The sequence below is a fragment of the Diplotaxodon limnothrissa genome, linkage group LG19 (genome assembly GCF_057381915.1).
Source record: "Diplotaxodon limnothrissa isolate DT_005_m linkage group LG19, D_limnothrissa_male_GT1.1, whole genome shotgun sequence".
Lineage (NCBI taxonomy): Eukaryota > Metazoa > Chordata > Actinopteri > Cichliformes > Cichlidae > Diplotaxodon > Diplotaxodon limnothrissa.
Genome location: NC_140614.1, coordinates 17,942,157 through 17,958,563, shown reverse-complemented (window position 1 = coordinate 17,958,563; position 16,407 = coordinate 17,942,157). Strand labels below are relative to the sequence as shown.

The following is a 16,407-nucleotide window of genomic DNA, read 5'->3' as shown; positions in this document are numbered from 1 at the left end:
TGTGAAAGAAGTTTTCTGATTGTCATTTTATTTTGAAAAGGATTTTATTTTGGTGATTATAGATTACTTCACTTCCTGTTCCTGTTGTTCCGAAGCGCGAACTGCTGAAGTAATGTATGTTTTTCCCCTCCTGTGTTGTTAACAATAAAAGAAACGGGAAAAGTAATCAACCACCAAGTGTGTGCATTATTAAGAGAACATGGCCGAAGAAGAAGAAGAAAACTCTTCGAGCTCAACAGGTTATGGGCCCAGGCGTGACACAACAGGAGGAAGATGGCAGAGGTTAGTGTTCAACGGAGACGAAAACAGTTACGAACTTTGGGAGGCAAAGTTTCTCGGCCACATGCGGATCATTGGTCTAAAGGACACTATATTATCAGCCACTAACCCAGATGCAGAGAAGAACGCTGAATGCTACGCTGAACTGATACAGTTTCTTGATGATAAAAGCCTTTCACTGGTAATGAGAGATGCGACTGACGACGGAAGAAAAGCTTTAAAAATACTACGTGACCACTACGATAGTAAAGGCAAGCCCAGAATCATCGCACTGTACACAGAGCTGACGTCTTTACAGAAGAAACCAGATGAGACAGTGACAGATTATATTATCCGGGCTGAAAAAGCAGTGACCTCCCTAAGAAATGCAAAAGAAGTCATCAGTGATGGACTTATTATCGCTATGATTCTAAAGGGGCTTCCTGAAGCTTACAAGCCATTTGCTATTCACACAACTCAAAGCAGTGAAGATTTAACATTCACACAGTTCAAAAGCAACCTACGAAGTTATGAGGAAACCGAGAAATTCGACAACAAAGTAAAAGCGGATAATGTGATGAAGGTTGATTTAACATCAATCACCTGCCATGGATGCGGAAACCGAGGACATTTTGTAAAAGATTGTCGCCAAAAGGGAACACCTAAGTGGTGTAGCTACCATAGAAGCTCGACACACAGTGATGAGACATGTAGAAGAAAAACCAAATACAGAGATGATGCGAAACTAACTGTAGTAAAACAAGAGGACAAGAAAGAAGAGCAGACTTTTGTATTTAAAGTTAGTCAAAGACTTCTGCCTACTGACATAATAAGAGAAGGACTAATGGTGGACTGTGGTGCTACTTCACACATCATTACAGAGAAGAACAAGTTCATAAAGTTTGATGAGACTTTTGATCCTGAGAAACACTACATGGAGCTCGCTGATGGATCCAGGACAAACAACGTCGCACTCAAGAGGGGAGATGCCAACGTCTCTCTACGGGACATACAAGGACACTGTACCACCATCACACTGAGAGACGCCCTGTTCATCCCATCCTACCCTCAGAGCATATTTTCAGTGAAGGCAGCTACAAACTATGGAGCACAGGTGATCTTCAAGAAGGGACAGAATGAACTGGTGAACAAAGATGGGACAGTCTTCTCCATCGAAGAATACAACAGACTCTACTATTTGAAAACGGTAAACAATGAAACATCATACAATGACATGATGTCCTGTGACACTGTTAATCTGGCTTGTGATGTGAAAACATGGCACGAAATTTTAGGACATTGTAATGTTAGTGATGTGTTAAAGCTACCCGATGTTGTAGATGGCATGAAAATCACAGGCAGTGGCATGTTAGATTGTAATGTGTGTACAGAAGGGAAATTCACTAACAACAGAAACAGACAAAGCGACCCAAAAGCGAGTGACCCATTACAGTTGGTGCACACTGATCTAGCGGGCCCCATTGAACCTAGTGGCCAAAGTGGTCATAAATACGCTATATTATTTACAGATGATTTTTCAGGGGCAGTGTCAGTTTACTTTCTAAAACAGAAAAGTGACACCACAGAGGCCACAGCAAAGTTTCTAGCTGACTGTGCACCATACGGCAGTGTTAAGTGCATTAGATCGGATAATGGCACCGAGTTCACAAGCAGTTCCTTCCAGTCTCTTTTAAGGGAAAAGGGTATAAAGCATGAGACATCTGCGCCATATTCTCCCCATCAGAATGGCACAGCTGAGAGGCAATGGAGAACTCTCTTTGAAATGGGGAGGTGTCTTTTACTAGAAAAAGAGCTGCCAAAAGAATTATGGCCTTACGCCATCCAAAATGCAGCACACACCCGCAACAGATGCTACAGTAACAGGACTAAAAGTACACCGTATCAGATGTTAACAGGGAAAAGACCAGATCTCTCAAAACTGTGGATATTTGGGTCAGACTGTTATGCATACATACATGATCACAAGAAACTTGATCCCAGATGTGAAAAGGGGATATTTGTGGGTTATAGTAAAAATAGCCCAGCATACCTGGTCTATAACCCTCACACAGGAAAAGTGTCAAAACACAGACTCGTGAGATTTATCAAGAAGAACACTGTTGAACAACAAACACAGACTGATGAATATGACACAGAAATTCAGACTTATGAACATGTAGTGCCTTTAAAAGAAAGTACAGAACAACAAAATGAAAATGCAGCAGAGAACATACCTCCTAGAGAAGAGGAAACCAACACAAATGAACCAAACCCTGACATAGAAAGAAATGAGGGTGATGAGCAAAACCAAACTGAGCGCTATCCTAACAGAGAAAGGAAACCTCCTAAATATTTAGAGGATTACACATCTAACTGCAAAGATTTAGCAAATGAAACCCCTGTAAGTGTTGATTATTGTTACAGAGCAACCTGTGGAATCCCCCAAACCTATAAAGAGGCGCTGATGTCACCAGAGGCACCAAGGTGGAAACAGGCAATGACAGAAGAAATCAACTCTCTGAAGGAGAATGACACATTCGAACTGACTACTTTACCTACTGGTAGAAATACCATTGGAGGAAAATGGGTCTACGCCCTCAAAGAAAATGAACAAGGACAAATATTCAAAGCCAGGTTTGTAGCAAAAGGTTACAACCAGACACAAGGAATAGATTACCAAGAGACATTTGCACCAACAGCAAACATGACATCTGTGCGAACCCTAATGCAAATAGCAGTCCAGAATGATCTTATTATCCACCAAATGGATGTTAAAACTGCATATTTGCATGCTCCCATTGAGGAAGAAATATACATGGAACAACCAGAAGGTTTTGAGCAAACAGAGTCAGGAGAAAACTTGGTGTACAAATTAAAGAAATCCCTTTACGGGTTAAAACAATCAGGTAGAAACTGGTACAAACTCTTGAATGACTACCTTGAACAAAATGACTTTGAAAGAAACCTTTCTGATCACTGTGTATACAGAAAGGACATTGGACATGAAACTCTACTCGTTATCATCTGGGTAGATGACTTGGTCATTGCGGCTAGCAATACTAACTTGTTAAACACATTCAAAGAAACAATGAGGTCAAAGTTTAACATGAAAGACCTGGGGAAAATATCCAGTTTTCTTGGGATACAGTTTATACAAAAAGAGAATGAAATCAGGATGAATCAGAAGAGGTACATTCAAAGAATGTTGGAACGCTTTGGGATGTCTGAATGCAAACCCAGATCCACACCGTGTGAACTAAAAACGGACACTACTACATGTGGAGGAAGTGATGCAAATGAGACTGTTAACTCAAGAGAGTACAGAGAAATAGTGGGCAGTTTGATATATGCCATGACGTGTACGAGACCAGATATAAGCTGGGTTGTTAGCAGACTATCTCAAACACTAGCTCAACCCACGAGAGAGAACTTAGTAATGGCAAAACAAGTCCTCAGATACCTAAAAGGCACAAATGACTTTGAACTGATCTTTAAGAAAAGCAGTGAGAATCTAGATCTAATTGCTTACAGTGACTCTGACTGGGCATCCTCTGTAAAAGACAGACGCAGTACAACAGGCTACTGTTTTGCACTTACTAAAGAGGGACCAGTAATATCTTGGAAAACAAAGAAACAGCCTACAGTGGCACTCTCAACATGTGAAGCTGAATACATTGGTCTTGCAACCACTACTCAGGAAAGCATGTACTTAACCCAACTGTTAAACGGCATGGACAGAAAAAGGTACACATGTACTAAACTGTTTGGGGACAACCAAGGGGCCATTGCGTTGAGTAAAAACCCAGTGAACAGACAGAGGTCAAAGCATATTGATGTGAAATATCACTTCATTCGTGAAGCGGTAAATGAAAGGAAAATCTGCATTGAACACTGTCCATCAGAAGAAATGGCTGCAGACATACTAACAAAACCAGTTACAAGAGTGAGACTCAGAAAGTTTCAAAAATGGTTCTTTGGAAATGCATAAGATGCTATGGGCTAGCAGCATGAGAACAAGGGGGGGTGTTAGATTTGTGTTCTCATGAGTAAATATATTAATTTATTTTATGTTGTGAAAGAAGTTTTCTGATTGTCATTTTATTTTGAAAAGGATTTTATTTTGGTGATTATAGATTACTTCACTTCCTGTTCCTGTTGTTCCGAAGCGCGAACTGCTGAAGTAATGTATGTTTTTCCCCTCCTGTGTTGTTAACAATAAAAGAAACGGGAAAAGTAATCAACCACCAAGTGTGTGCATTATTAAGAGAACATGGCCGAAGAAGAAGAAAACTCTTCGAGCTCAACACATACACTTTGAATTTTAGCATGTAACTGTACAAGTGTTTAGCTGTAATATGTCTTTATTTGTTCATTTAATTTGTTTACATATGCAATTTTTCAATGCATGATGCTAGTTATGTCTTGTCCGAGATTCAAATAGCAGTTAGCATGAGGCAAGCTAGCTGCCTCTTTTTTTGTTTGTATATATCATTATGGCTATGACCTGAAATGAGTATCTTCTCTTTCCAAGAAAGTACATTGCCTTTGAAATATTTTCATAAAGTCACTTGACTGCACAGCAGCAAAAATCGAACTTGAACTTTTTCAAACTTTTAAGCACAACTAATAACCAAGGTCAAACAGCAGACCCAATATTCAGTTGAGGGAGGGGAGTGCTAAAGCCTGAAATGTCTGTTAATGCAACCTTAGACCTTCTAGTATTAATTGTACCTAATAAACTGTAAATTACGTTAGTCTTATAGCCATTTATCTTGTCCTGTTGTCAGTTATCGATTTGCCCATGCTCTTGTTTTCCATTATTTATAATTCTTTCACAAATCTATAGCTATATTAGGAGACACGAAAGCGCTAAAATATAATTGCAGCCCTGATTGCTGTGACGTGATGAAATAGCTCCATTAATGAATGTACTGAGGAGAATGTGGAAGACAAACTTGGAAGTAGTTTCTGCATATGACATCAAATTAAACATGCCGCTGCTTTTTAGGCACTTGAGTAACAGCTGGTCGCTCTCATTACTGTGTATGGAAAGATAAAGTGCAATAAGAAAACACTAATGTTTCTCCTTTACTTTAAATACTAAACAGGCTCTATTGCAGCATTGGTTACCTGCTCTAAGTAGGGCACATTAAATTGTGGTGATTGCCCATCGGTTATGGTATCTTTGATTTTGTACACACACACACACACACACACACACACACACACACACACACACACACACACACACGATGCAAAGTAACCACATGTCAACTTCAGCTGTTCCAGTCTGGAATGAAATGAAGGAATGGATCAAACGGAGGGACTGAATGATGCACCTGGCCCATCAGACTATGCAGACACAGATGTGCCCCAAATACCTAATGCAAACCATTCCAGCATCATATTATCCTAAAAAACCCTAATCCTAAAAACACAAACTCAACTGACACTCATACAGGCACATAATATGACCAACTGTCACACCCACGCTCCCTCCAGTTCAAAAACCTATTGCAATTATCTGCCATCAGGAGCAATACAAGACCTTTAGGAAGTGATCCCTGTCTGAGAAGCACAACTGTGCCTGTGTGAGTCTGGAGACAGCTGTGAGTCCACATTATATTAACCCCTTTGCCAGTGTCAAGATGGGCTGCTGGCGAGTGAAGGCTTTCCCTATCTGAAGGGCCGGTTTTTTAATTGTTTATATCTAGCAGCTCCTGTGGAACAGCTGCTGCTTGACCCTGCAAACACACAAAAGCCTACACAGAGAACACCTTGTAGTTCAGCGGTCCCCAACCATTTTTGTGCCACGGACTGGTTTATGCCCGACAATATTTTCATGGGTGTCGCGGATAAATACAACAAAATAAAACTAGTACCGGCACCGAAAAAAAATAAAATGTATTCATAACACACCTGAAAAGACCCAGGAAAACAGAGTAAACGATAAAAACGATAACAAAATAACGCTGAAAACCGATAAAAACCCTGAAAACCATACATTTCACACCTGAGCCTCAACTCTCGCGGCCTGGTACCAAACGACTCATGGACCGGTACCGGTCCGAGGCCCGGGGGTTGGGGACCGCTGTTGTAGTTAGTGTTCAATATTTGTTGATTTCTCACATTTTTCCACTTCACATGTCTTCACATGTCTTAGTCTATGATATAGTATACAAACTAGAGATGGACCGATCCGATATTACGTATCGGTATCGGTCCGATACTGACCTAAATGACTGGATCGGATATCGGAGAAAAATAAAAAAATTTAATCCGATCCATTAAATATCACGAAAGCACCTCACAAAACTTGCAACACGCCGTAACTCACCTCAGAATGTTAGCACGTCGGAGCAGTATGCATCACGTGATAGAGCGGCTGTGGCATGCGGGACCTGTGGTCTGGATAGCATTTGGAGCTTCGCTAGCAACCTGGCATTTCATCTCCGACAAAGTTATCCCCGAGAGAAGTAAAGCAAGTGTGTAAGTCCATCTCTGAATGTTTGTAAAGCATTCCTGCGTTAAGCTTAACGAGCGACTGCCTCTCGCTCTCCGGCTGCTACTTCAATCATGAAACTGCTTAAATGATCAGCTGATCGGCTTTTCTGTCGCGAGTCCGTCTTTGTTTTTGGCCCACTTTGCACCAGAAAGAGGAAACCAGCGGCTGAACAAGAGCAGCACGTTTAAGCTTGATAAGCTGTTGTTAGAATTTATTTAATATTACTTTCTACTCGAGGATCTTTTTCTACGTAGCTGACGCTGGTAACTGTGCAGGGGCGGATCTAGCAAAGTTTAGCCAGGGGGGCCGATAGGGCATTAACTGGGAAAAGGGGGCATACTTTTCTTTCTTATTCTCATTTAAAATGTCAAGCTTTTAATAAATAATTATCTGACACACAAAGTTTTAATTTGATGTAAAATGAATAGAAGTCAATTACTGTATATAGTGACTATTAAGTCTAATATATATACCCTAGTAAGCTATAGTACTTTTTCCTTTGGGAAGGTACCATCTGTGCAGTCTGCAATTTTGTTGAAGAAAGATGTTGAATCTATTTAATATTTCTTGAAAAATAATTGATTTCTGTGCATTTTTTTTCACACTGCATCAAATTAAGGTTGATTACGTCGATTAAGCATCATGAGGTGGCGCGTGAGGGGTGGTTCCCTATTTTTTTATTTATTTATTTTTGTTGTTGCTGGGAGTTGGAACCCTATTAGTTAGGTTGCTTAATATTTAAGCTAAGTACTCTTTAAAATACCAGAATAGGGAGGATGGTGTAGGTCTAAGTTTATTAGATTGATCAGTATTGCTGAACTATGAAATATTTTTTTTGTATACAGGTATAACAGAATAGCTTTAGTGTAGTTGTTGTTTTAAACTTGAGTATGAACTTATACAAAATGCAGCAAGATATTTAAAAAAACAGTTTTGTTGATTAAAAAACACTATATCGGATTCATATCGGTATCGGCAGATATCCAAATTTATGATATCGGTATCGGTATCGGACATAAAAAAGTGGTATCGTGCCATCTCTAATACAAACACAATATTTATTTAGTAAGGAATGTTGTTCTGACATGACAAGAGGGAGGGAAGGAAAAGGAAAGAAAATCTGTCGTTACATAAGGTTAAGCTAAGGACTGTAAGGAAAGTTAGCAAATCACAAACTTAGAAGTCTATGAACAACACTTTGCAACCAACTTCCACCCAGATCCTCTTTATTTTTTAATCTTTAATTTTGATATGTCATATCCATTAACATCTATCCCTATATAAAGCAGGGATCTTTCTACTTGTTTGCTTTTCATGTCATACTAAGAGTCAAGACAGAAATTTTCTGCCTGGAATTGCAATCTTGTCATGCACGTTAAAGACCTCTATCAATAGCTAGAGGCTATCTTAAGAGTCATATTTCATTGCATGAAAGTATTATATCCACTTGAATTGGTTTATAACATAGTCCATCTGTATTAAGATATCAGGAAATGACCGTTGAAGTCTTCCAGCAGGAGAGATGACATCAAACAGCATCTTTCTGAGAAATAAAACATTATTTGTCCTCAACAGCGACAGGTTTTAAATTAGATTTAATTTAATTAATTTTAACGAGTGTTTCTAATGGTAGTGTTTCATTTTGTTTTTCTATTAAGGTATACAGTGTCTTTGGGATCAATGTCATGTTGACAAATTAATGCATTGCTAATCAGATGCTTCCCAGATGCTGTCTGACGGTACTTTTCTGTGTGCATAATTCCATCAATTTTGACAAGATTCCCAAAATCACTGACTGAAACACAGCCCCAAACCTGAGCCTCTGCTCTGTTTCACAGATTACTTTAAATGCTTCCTGTTGTTTAGAGTCATCACTCCATAAGACCCGTTGCCACTTATTTTCAGTCCACTTCTTGTGTAATTTGGCAAACTCCAGCTTTTTCTCCCTGTTTCCCCTTCCTTAGGATTGGATTCTTGAGAGCTATTCTTTCATTGAAGCCAGCAGATGCATCTCTCAGGTATTGTGCCAGGTCTTTGCTGTATTTTTTCCTATTTCTTAAGGACATTACTCTTAGATACCATTAATCTACTGTAGATAATTCTTTGAGGTCTGCCAATTCTTCTTTTGTGCCCCACTTGTCCAGTTTTCTCAGTTTTTTAAGGGAACACTGCTGAGATATGCCAAGGTTTCCAAACTGTGTCAAACTGCGTAATCTTTTTTGAAGCATTTTCTCCACATTGAACTAAAGAAATGGGAAAAATTACATGTTTTTGCCACAGGCTGCGGTTAACAAAGTGCCTACAGATACAGTTTAAAATGATTTCCTTTTTAAGTTGTCTGGCATGTGCAGAATCGACATTGGCTCATCCCTTGAGTTAGGTGCCTTTTAAAAGCTTGGGTGAATGTCATTGTTAAGTGTTATAGGAAACAAAAAAAGCATTTCAGGTAAAAGGACTGAACTGAGAATGAGGAAAAAGTGTGCGGTGTCCCAAGAAAAAAAATTGAAAGACCTCCAGAAGTGAGCCACACTATAAAAATCATTCACAGATTTTTCACATTATCCGCAGTTATTTTCCAAATGACAAGGAACAAATCTTTAGATTTCTTTAGATTTCACAAACTTTAAATGGTAAATCCAATATGCTGGAAACACAGTGCACTTTTCAGGTTTACTTTTTATACCTTTGCCATGTACACAATCATCAGTAGACCTTAAAGAAATCGAACTTGAGCTTCCATATTTACTTCAAACTAGTTATTGTAATCAATAAACTTCCTTTGCAAAAAGCACTCTCATGACTGCCCATATGGAAAAGATATATAAAAATCTTATAAAGTTTGTATCTGTCTTTTGTGAAACTTGTATGAAAAGCATACAAGAGTAAAAACAGATATAAGATCCATTTAAATATCATATAAATGAAACTTGTAGGTTTTGGATACTTACTAAAACAATATATGAAAGTCATGAGAAAGTGGCCACTTTCATGAGTAAATCATATAAGCCTTATATGATTCACTATATGAAGTAGGCCACATCTTATGCAAGTCTTTTATAAGTTTTTACTATTTCTTTTCCATATGGGTGGGTTGCCTACTAAGGGGTATGCAGGCAACCAACTTCACTTTATAACTTCACAATCTTAGATTTTATTTAGTATATATTATATATTAGGTATTTGCTAACTTTGAACATAGCTTTGAAGCTGCTTTAATGATTTTCAGGCTTGGTTTTTTTTTTTTTGGTATCTGAGGGCAACCAAACAAGCTGTAAACACAACATTGACCTAGCATCATGTGTCATGGTCTGCGGTGGGTGGCTGGAATTTCCGTAAGGCTCCTGAACTTACCTGGGATCCGCCCCTGGGCAGGGCCAACTCCTCCAGCTCGTGCAAGCCTGGAGCCTATTTCAGGCAATCAAGTCAGAGGGATTTAAGCCACACGTTGATGTTCATTCACTGCCAGTTCGTCATTAACCCATGTTGGTAACAGACCCTTATACGTCAAGTTCTTGCTGTGATTTAGCTTGTTAACAAGACTTTCTTGTGCTGCAGTTGCTGGATTCACCTTGGCTCACGCTCCACCTCTGGACTCAGGATACCAAGCAATCATTTTGAAACTCTCTCTCTGTGCCTCACCTGCCTGCCCTCCTGCCATCACACTCCATCTGAAGCCCCGGATCTCAGGTCAGCCTTTCCACGCCACTCAGCCTCCCCTGGATTCTCTTCATCCCCCCTCTCAACACTCTATGTCCCCTACTGCAATGTGACTATTCCCTGCTCAGCTCCACTCTGCATCTCAGGCCCCGTTCCCTCGCCCTAGACACGTTTCCCAGCCCACGCCGCGTCAAACTCATGTCAACGTCTTATTGTTTTTTTGTTTTTTTTTTTGTCCTTGCTACGTTTCTTGCACTTAAGCCTAATAAATAATTGTTACATCATCTGCTGTCTCTTCTCTGGGTTCCTGCACCTGAGTCCTGTTCAGTACAGGCCACTCGGCCTCGTGACATCATGTTTGAAGTTCACATAGTAAGCTTAGACACTGACCTTCTTTCCATTAGCTGTGTAATGCCACAGAGTGGGCTTCTCAAGGCATGCTGACAAAGGTTTCCTGCTGTGGATGGAAGCTACAGAGTTGTGGTCCCAGGACGACAAAACAAAGAGGTGAAAGATGCTAAAAAGCCTTTTAGAGCTAGGAAATGCTGCAGAGTTGGATAATAATTTTGAGTAGGCATGTTGCCATGACAGTCCTTGTCACATTAAACATACTCCTTGACCCATTGGTAATTAAAGAATATGCATTAGTGGAGTTGTAATAAAAAAACAGCGAGGATCCAATCAATTGTTGGCTGTCATTTTTTTACATTAATAGTTTTAGCACTGAGCTGAATAGATGATTGGGTGTTTTGTGGTTTTCGTGCTTGTTTGTGCCCCGCTGGGTTATGCATTGTTTCCCTGTGGCCCTACAATAAAGCTCTGAAGCCAGCGGTAATTTGGATGCTAACGATCAGCAACACTTTTATTTATCATCTGACCAACCTCCTGCCCTCCACCTTGCCAGCCACCTGCAGCGGTACACAAGCGGCACTTTCGCCTGCAACCAATCCCGATGATTTGTCAGCCATGTGCAGCCGAGTGAGGTCTAATCTCCTGTATCTGACATCTGACAACAGTGACTAAGTGCCCAAACACTGGTTATCGACTGTTTCCCCAGGGCAGCCGCCACTGATGAACTGGAAAAGGTAACAATGTTGTCCTCAAGGGTGAGCAGCTCTGGTCCACCCTCCCATCCACAGTTGCCACTGGTCACACTGGTGACTCAAAGAAAGTGGGCAACAAGTCATTTGTCATATTGCCCACTTGATCTTTTCATGATACATAATTAGCACACCCATACAATCCCTGAAGGGGAATTCCCCTGATTGCAAAAAAGAGAGACGGTGCTTCAAAGAGATTTATTTTAATATTCTTCAGTTACAAATGTGATGGTTTCCACATTTCGAATGAAAAGAACTGTTTTATTTTTATTCTGCAACTAAGAGGATATTTCCACATAAAGACTAAAAATTATTAAACCCTTGCGTTCCTCCTTTTGTCTGCTAGGTGGCAATGTGGCCTGTGTGGGTGGGTGGAGGGGGGGGGTGCTTTTAAGCAAAGAGGACCATCCTTGGTCAGTTAAAAAAAAGATTAGAGGGCTAATCCTGATTTAACAGGTGTTATTATCCTCTCTTTAGGCGAATCTGTTTCCTCTGAGTTTGTCTCATGAAACTGATGCATATAGTCCATAAAATTGTTGAATGATAAGTGGCCTTATTTAATTAGAGAACCTATAAAGCTTAAAAGGTGTTGCAATCTGGTTGAAACTAAAGCTGGACCACCTACAAGGACATTTTTACAGTGCTATATTTGTTCAAATAATTTAATTACAATAATCCCATTCTCTTTGGTAATGAAACTCTTTGAGCAGGGAGTGGATGGGATGCTGTGATTGCAGTGTAATTGAGAACAAATTGATTTTCTTCACCTTGCATTAGGCTGTATTGATTGACCACAGTTTTGTTGTAGGTTTCAAGGAAATCAAAGTGGTCAGTAACCAGGGGTAAACTCACACTGCTGAGCCCCACTTTAACAGAGAGTATTTGACTCCAGAATGCTGTTCAGACTTGAGTGCTGTGAGAGGCGCATGACGTGATAACACTTGAGTCATCGGGAGCCAGCTCATACTGGATGACACTTTTTACTTGGCACATGTCCTGGTGCATTTTTGCATGAGGCAGAACAGATGGAAGTGTTCCATCGTGGCCATTACAAATATGTACCTTCATTTCAGAGAATGCATGTTTCTGCTGAAGCGTGACACTCAATTGCATCATTATTACAAGGCTTTGCAACTTTCTTGCAAATGCAAGAAGAAAAAAATAAGTTTATTACACTCAAATGTGCACCCCACGTTTCCATGTCATCGCATCCAATTTTCTTGACAAGCAGTTCAAATATGACCACCCACTTCACTACAGTGGGGAATAAATCAGGCCCAAGCGCCATCTGTCTTTAAAAAGGGGGCTTCTTCCATCTTGATGCAGGCGTTCACGGTCAGTTATGGCTGTTCACGGTCACTAACCCGCTCCTACAACATGCTGTAGCGTAGCCTGTGGAGGACTTTATCGACAAGTGTACTCATAAGTCAGGCTGCTGGTGTTTCATAGACCGTCATCTGTTATCACTTCATCCATCTCCTCTATGGAGCACTGTGGGTGACCTGCAGATAAATCGCGTGTGGGGCCTTGTGACTGTCTCCAAGGACAAAATTAGATCGGTATGTACCTGTCAGCCTCATGAAATATGGAATTGGCCAATTCTTACTTGCAGTGGGCTAAGCCAGGGGCTTATCTTCAAACCTTAAGGACAACTGCTCAACAGCAGGCCAGTTTTGTGGCTTCTAGACAGCATATCAGCTATATTTCTGTAATTAGCTGAGCAGGATTGTACATACAATAACAGCATCTGCATAACAAATGCTTGTGCATGCTTTTCAATTCACTCTCAAGAGGAGACTACCTGGGTTATTTGAATATAGCAGAAGTCAACTGTGGACATAGAGGAGAGCTGCTGGCACACATCCCAGGTTTACATAGCCCCCGGCAGATTCTGCTAGAGGGGAGTGGTGTTTGTTTACTTTAAACCGCTCCATACCGAGGCCTCCACACTTATTCACTGCAGTATGATTTGGCGTGCTGGTGTGCATACTGCAATCAGCAAACAGTGCGGTGTGATGCCCTCCTTTTGATGGCTGTCTTTTCATATGTCTCTCTTCCTCTGTCTCCCTCCTGAGCACTGCAGAGCTCAGGGATGAGGAGGCAAGCATTTGTGGTTGAAACCAATACATCTCTGCATCCATCCACATGTCAGGGAAGTCATTACCACTGCAAACCTGTGAAGCTGCCAGGCTCTAGGGAAAGACTTCCCACTTTCCGATCTTCGTGTTTTCTGGGTCTCCACTAAATCCCAGCTGATATGGTCGAGGCCTCTGAACTTGCAACCCTGCGCAACAGAGGCCGCATATGGCTACACCCTTGAAGGCAGGATTTTAATGAGATGGTTTATTGTGCCCACGCATGACTGCCATTAGCACAGAGCATAAAAAGTGTCTCATAAATAAACGCTCGGGGGCCATTCTCTGAGGAAAGACAGAGAATCACTGGGCTCACCTGTGAACCTGAAATTAATGGAAGAGAACAGCAGCAGATACAACATATTCTACAGTGATCCTGGGGGCTCTACGCGAGACTGTTGAACCAAGAATGCATCAATACTATGACCTATTTGAATTTAATAAAAAAAAACAAACAGATTTTATTAACTTACAAAAGGACAGTTTTTATTCTAGGTCCAACTGCCAGTTATGTACAAGTGATAAAGCCATTTCAAAAACAATTATGATATATCAACACTTATTTAGTATTTTAAGTATACAATCAAATCTCTTTTTCTGAGGCCTCTTCAGCTAGACCTTCTGGACATTGTGTGTCTGCGTGGAAGAAAACACACCATGTCCTGAATTTCATGAGCTGGTTTATTGCGCAACATTTTATATTTTAAAAATATGGAATAATTTTACTCTACATTTTGCAACTAGTCTCTGTATAGTTTTAGATTAGATGTAAGCTCTCACTTTACACTTCTATCTAATGGAACAGAGACCTAACAATGACCTAACAGAGTAGCAAGCTTTCTGGTTTGAAATGGTGCCAGCATCTGGTGTTTGTCATCATTTGCAGCCATGTGTAGCCATATGTTATGTGTATCATCCAAAAGTGAAAGAAGTGATATATTAGAGAAGCAAATTAAAAGCCTGTCTCCTCTGTGGTTTATTGCTTCCTAGCTTCTAAAATATGGAAATTTTTAGAAAATAAAACAATTATAATAATTATTATTTTTTAATCAATACTGGCACTGGAGTGGACTCCCAAGAAAGGAATAACAAAAATCTGTTGGCAACCACTGTAGAGGAAAATTAAATGACTCCAAAACGACTTCTACTAAATAAATAAATAAATAAACAAATAAGAAATGAAAAAGGTTGGAATGTCTATGCCTACTCTGCTCCTTACTCTGCGGTGGTTGGATGCATCAGCAGGGATGATGAGACAGAGTACCGGGCTGTGGTCGACTCCTTTGTCACGTGGTGTGAGCAGAATCATCTGCAGCTCAACGTGGCAAAGACCAAGGAACTGATCGTGGACTTCAGGAAGACCAGGAAACACTTGACCCCTGTTTCAATCCAGGGGGTCAGTGTTGACATTGTGGAGGACTATAAATACCTTGGAGTACACATTGACAATAAACTGGACTGGGCTAAAAACACCACAGCACTTTACAGGAAGGGCCAGAGTCGTCTCTATTTTTTGAGGCGACTGAGGTCCTTCAACATCTGCCAGAAAATGCTGAGGATTTTCTATGAGTCTGTTGTGGCCAGTGCGATCCTCTATGCTGTTGCATGCTGGGGGAGCAGGCTGAGGGTCGCAGATGCCAACAGACTTAATAAACTGATCCGTAAGGCCAGCAATGTTGTGGGGATGGAGCTGGACTCCCTCAAGGTGGTGTCGGAGAGGCGGATGCTGTCCAAGATAAAGACAATGTTGGATAACACCTCCCACCCACTCCATGACATGTTGGTCAGCCACAGGAGCTCGTTCAGTGAGAGACTGAGATTACCGAAAAGCACCACTGAACGACACAGGAAATCATTCCTGCCTGTGGCCATCTCCCTGTACAACGCATCCACTTAACACACTGTTTGCTGCTACAACTACACATGTTTCTTTTCCAAATATTTATTTATAAGTGACTTATGTATGTATGTATGTATGTATGTATATATATATATTGTACTATTCTTAGTTAGTGTATTGTCTGTCTTGTCTTAATGTTGGTTTAAAATGGAGCACTGTAACAAAAAATAATTTCCCCCAGGGATCAATAAAGTATTCTGATTCTGATTCTGATTAACAAAGCCGGCATTGAGCAATGCTAGCTAATTACAGTTTGTTTGTTACCTACTGTTTAGCAATTAAGGTTGAGTAATGTTGGTCAAGTCCTATCCTGTTAATTGATTTGCACAAGTATAAGACTGACATGAGGGTACTGATCTTATACCTGGCATGTTTTGCTTTATTGCTCTTTTAAATGATACAATATGACAACAGTTCATGCTTACATTCACACCTACAGTGTAACCCAACACTCATGTTCTTGGATTGCAAGAGGAAACTGGAGTACCCCGTGAGAAACCACACAGAGACTTGAAAAATATACAAACGGCACATTTAAAGGGCCCAACTGGTCTCTAGATTCAAATCAAGGACCTTCTTGCTGTACTAATTGCCATATTACCCTGCTACCCTAGGTGAATTTAAAGATGATTTTTAGAAGAAACATCAAGGAGTTTATACTCTGGAAAGAACTGGAATTCAAAGTGTTGATCTAAGTTTTAGTCCCTTACAAAACTTCACAATTTAAATATACATAATTTCCGGTGTAAATGAAACTGACACTAATTTATTATATATTTTGGTAAACTAAAAAAAACCCCCAAAACAGCCTGATTTCTGCTGCAGAATATAGATGGGAAGGCAGTCTACCCA

General features: G+C 40.3%; 1 protein-coding gene across 1 annotated transcript; it reads left to right on the top strand.

Annotated features, from left to right (window-relative positions):
• Positions 1 to 227: 227 nt before the first annotated feature.
• LOC146611990 (uncharacterized) lies at positions 228 to 3,276 on the top strand. The gene is made up of 2 exons (XM_085342859.1): positions 228 to 1,465; positions 2,683 to 3,276. The coding sequence occupies exons 1-2, from the start codon at positions 344 to 346 to the stop codon at positions 2,710 to 2,712; spliced, it is 1,152 nt and encodes a 383-aa protein (XP_085198985.1). The 5' UTR covers positions 228 to 343; the 3' UTR covers positions 2,713 to 3,276.
• Positions 3,277 to 16,407: the final 13,131 nt, after the last annotated feature.

What these genes read in the sequence shown, in the direction of transcription:
- LOC146611990 (XM_085342859.1), top strand. Translation starts at nt 344, where the DNA reads ATGCGGATCATTGGTCTAAAGGACACTATATTATCAGCCACTAACCCA. An exon ending in GACTCTACTATTTGAAAACG is followed by an intron (nt 1,466 to 2,682) that starts GTAAACAATGAA and finishes TTATTGTTACAG; the next exon opens with AGCAACCTGTGGAATCCCCC.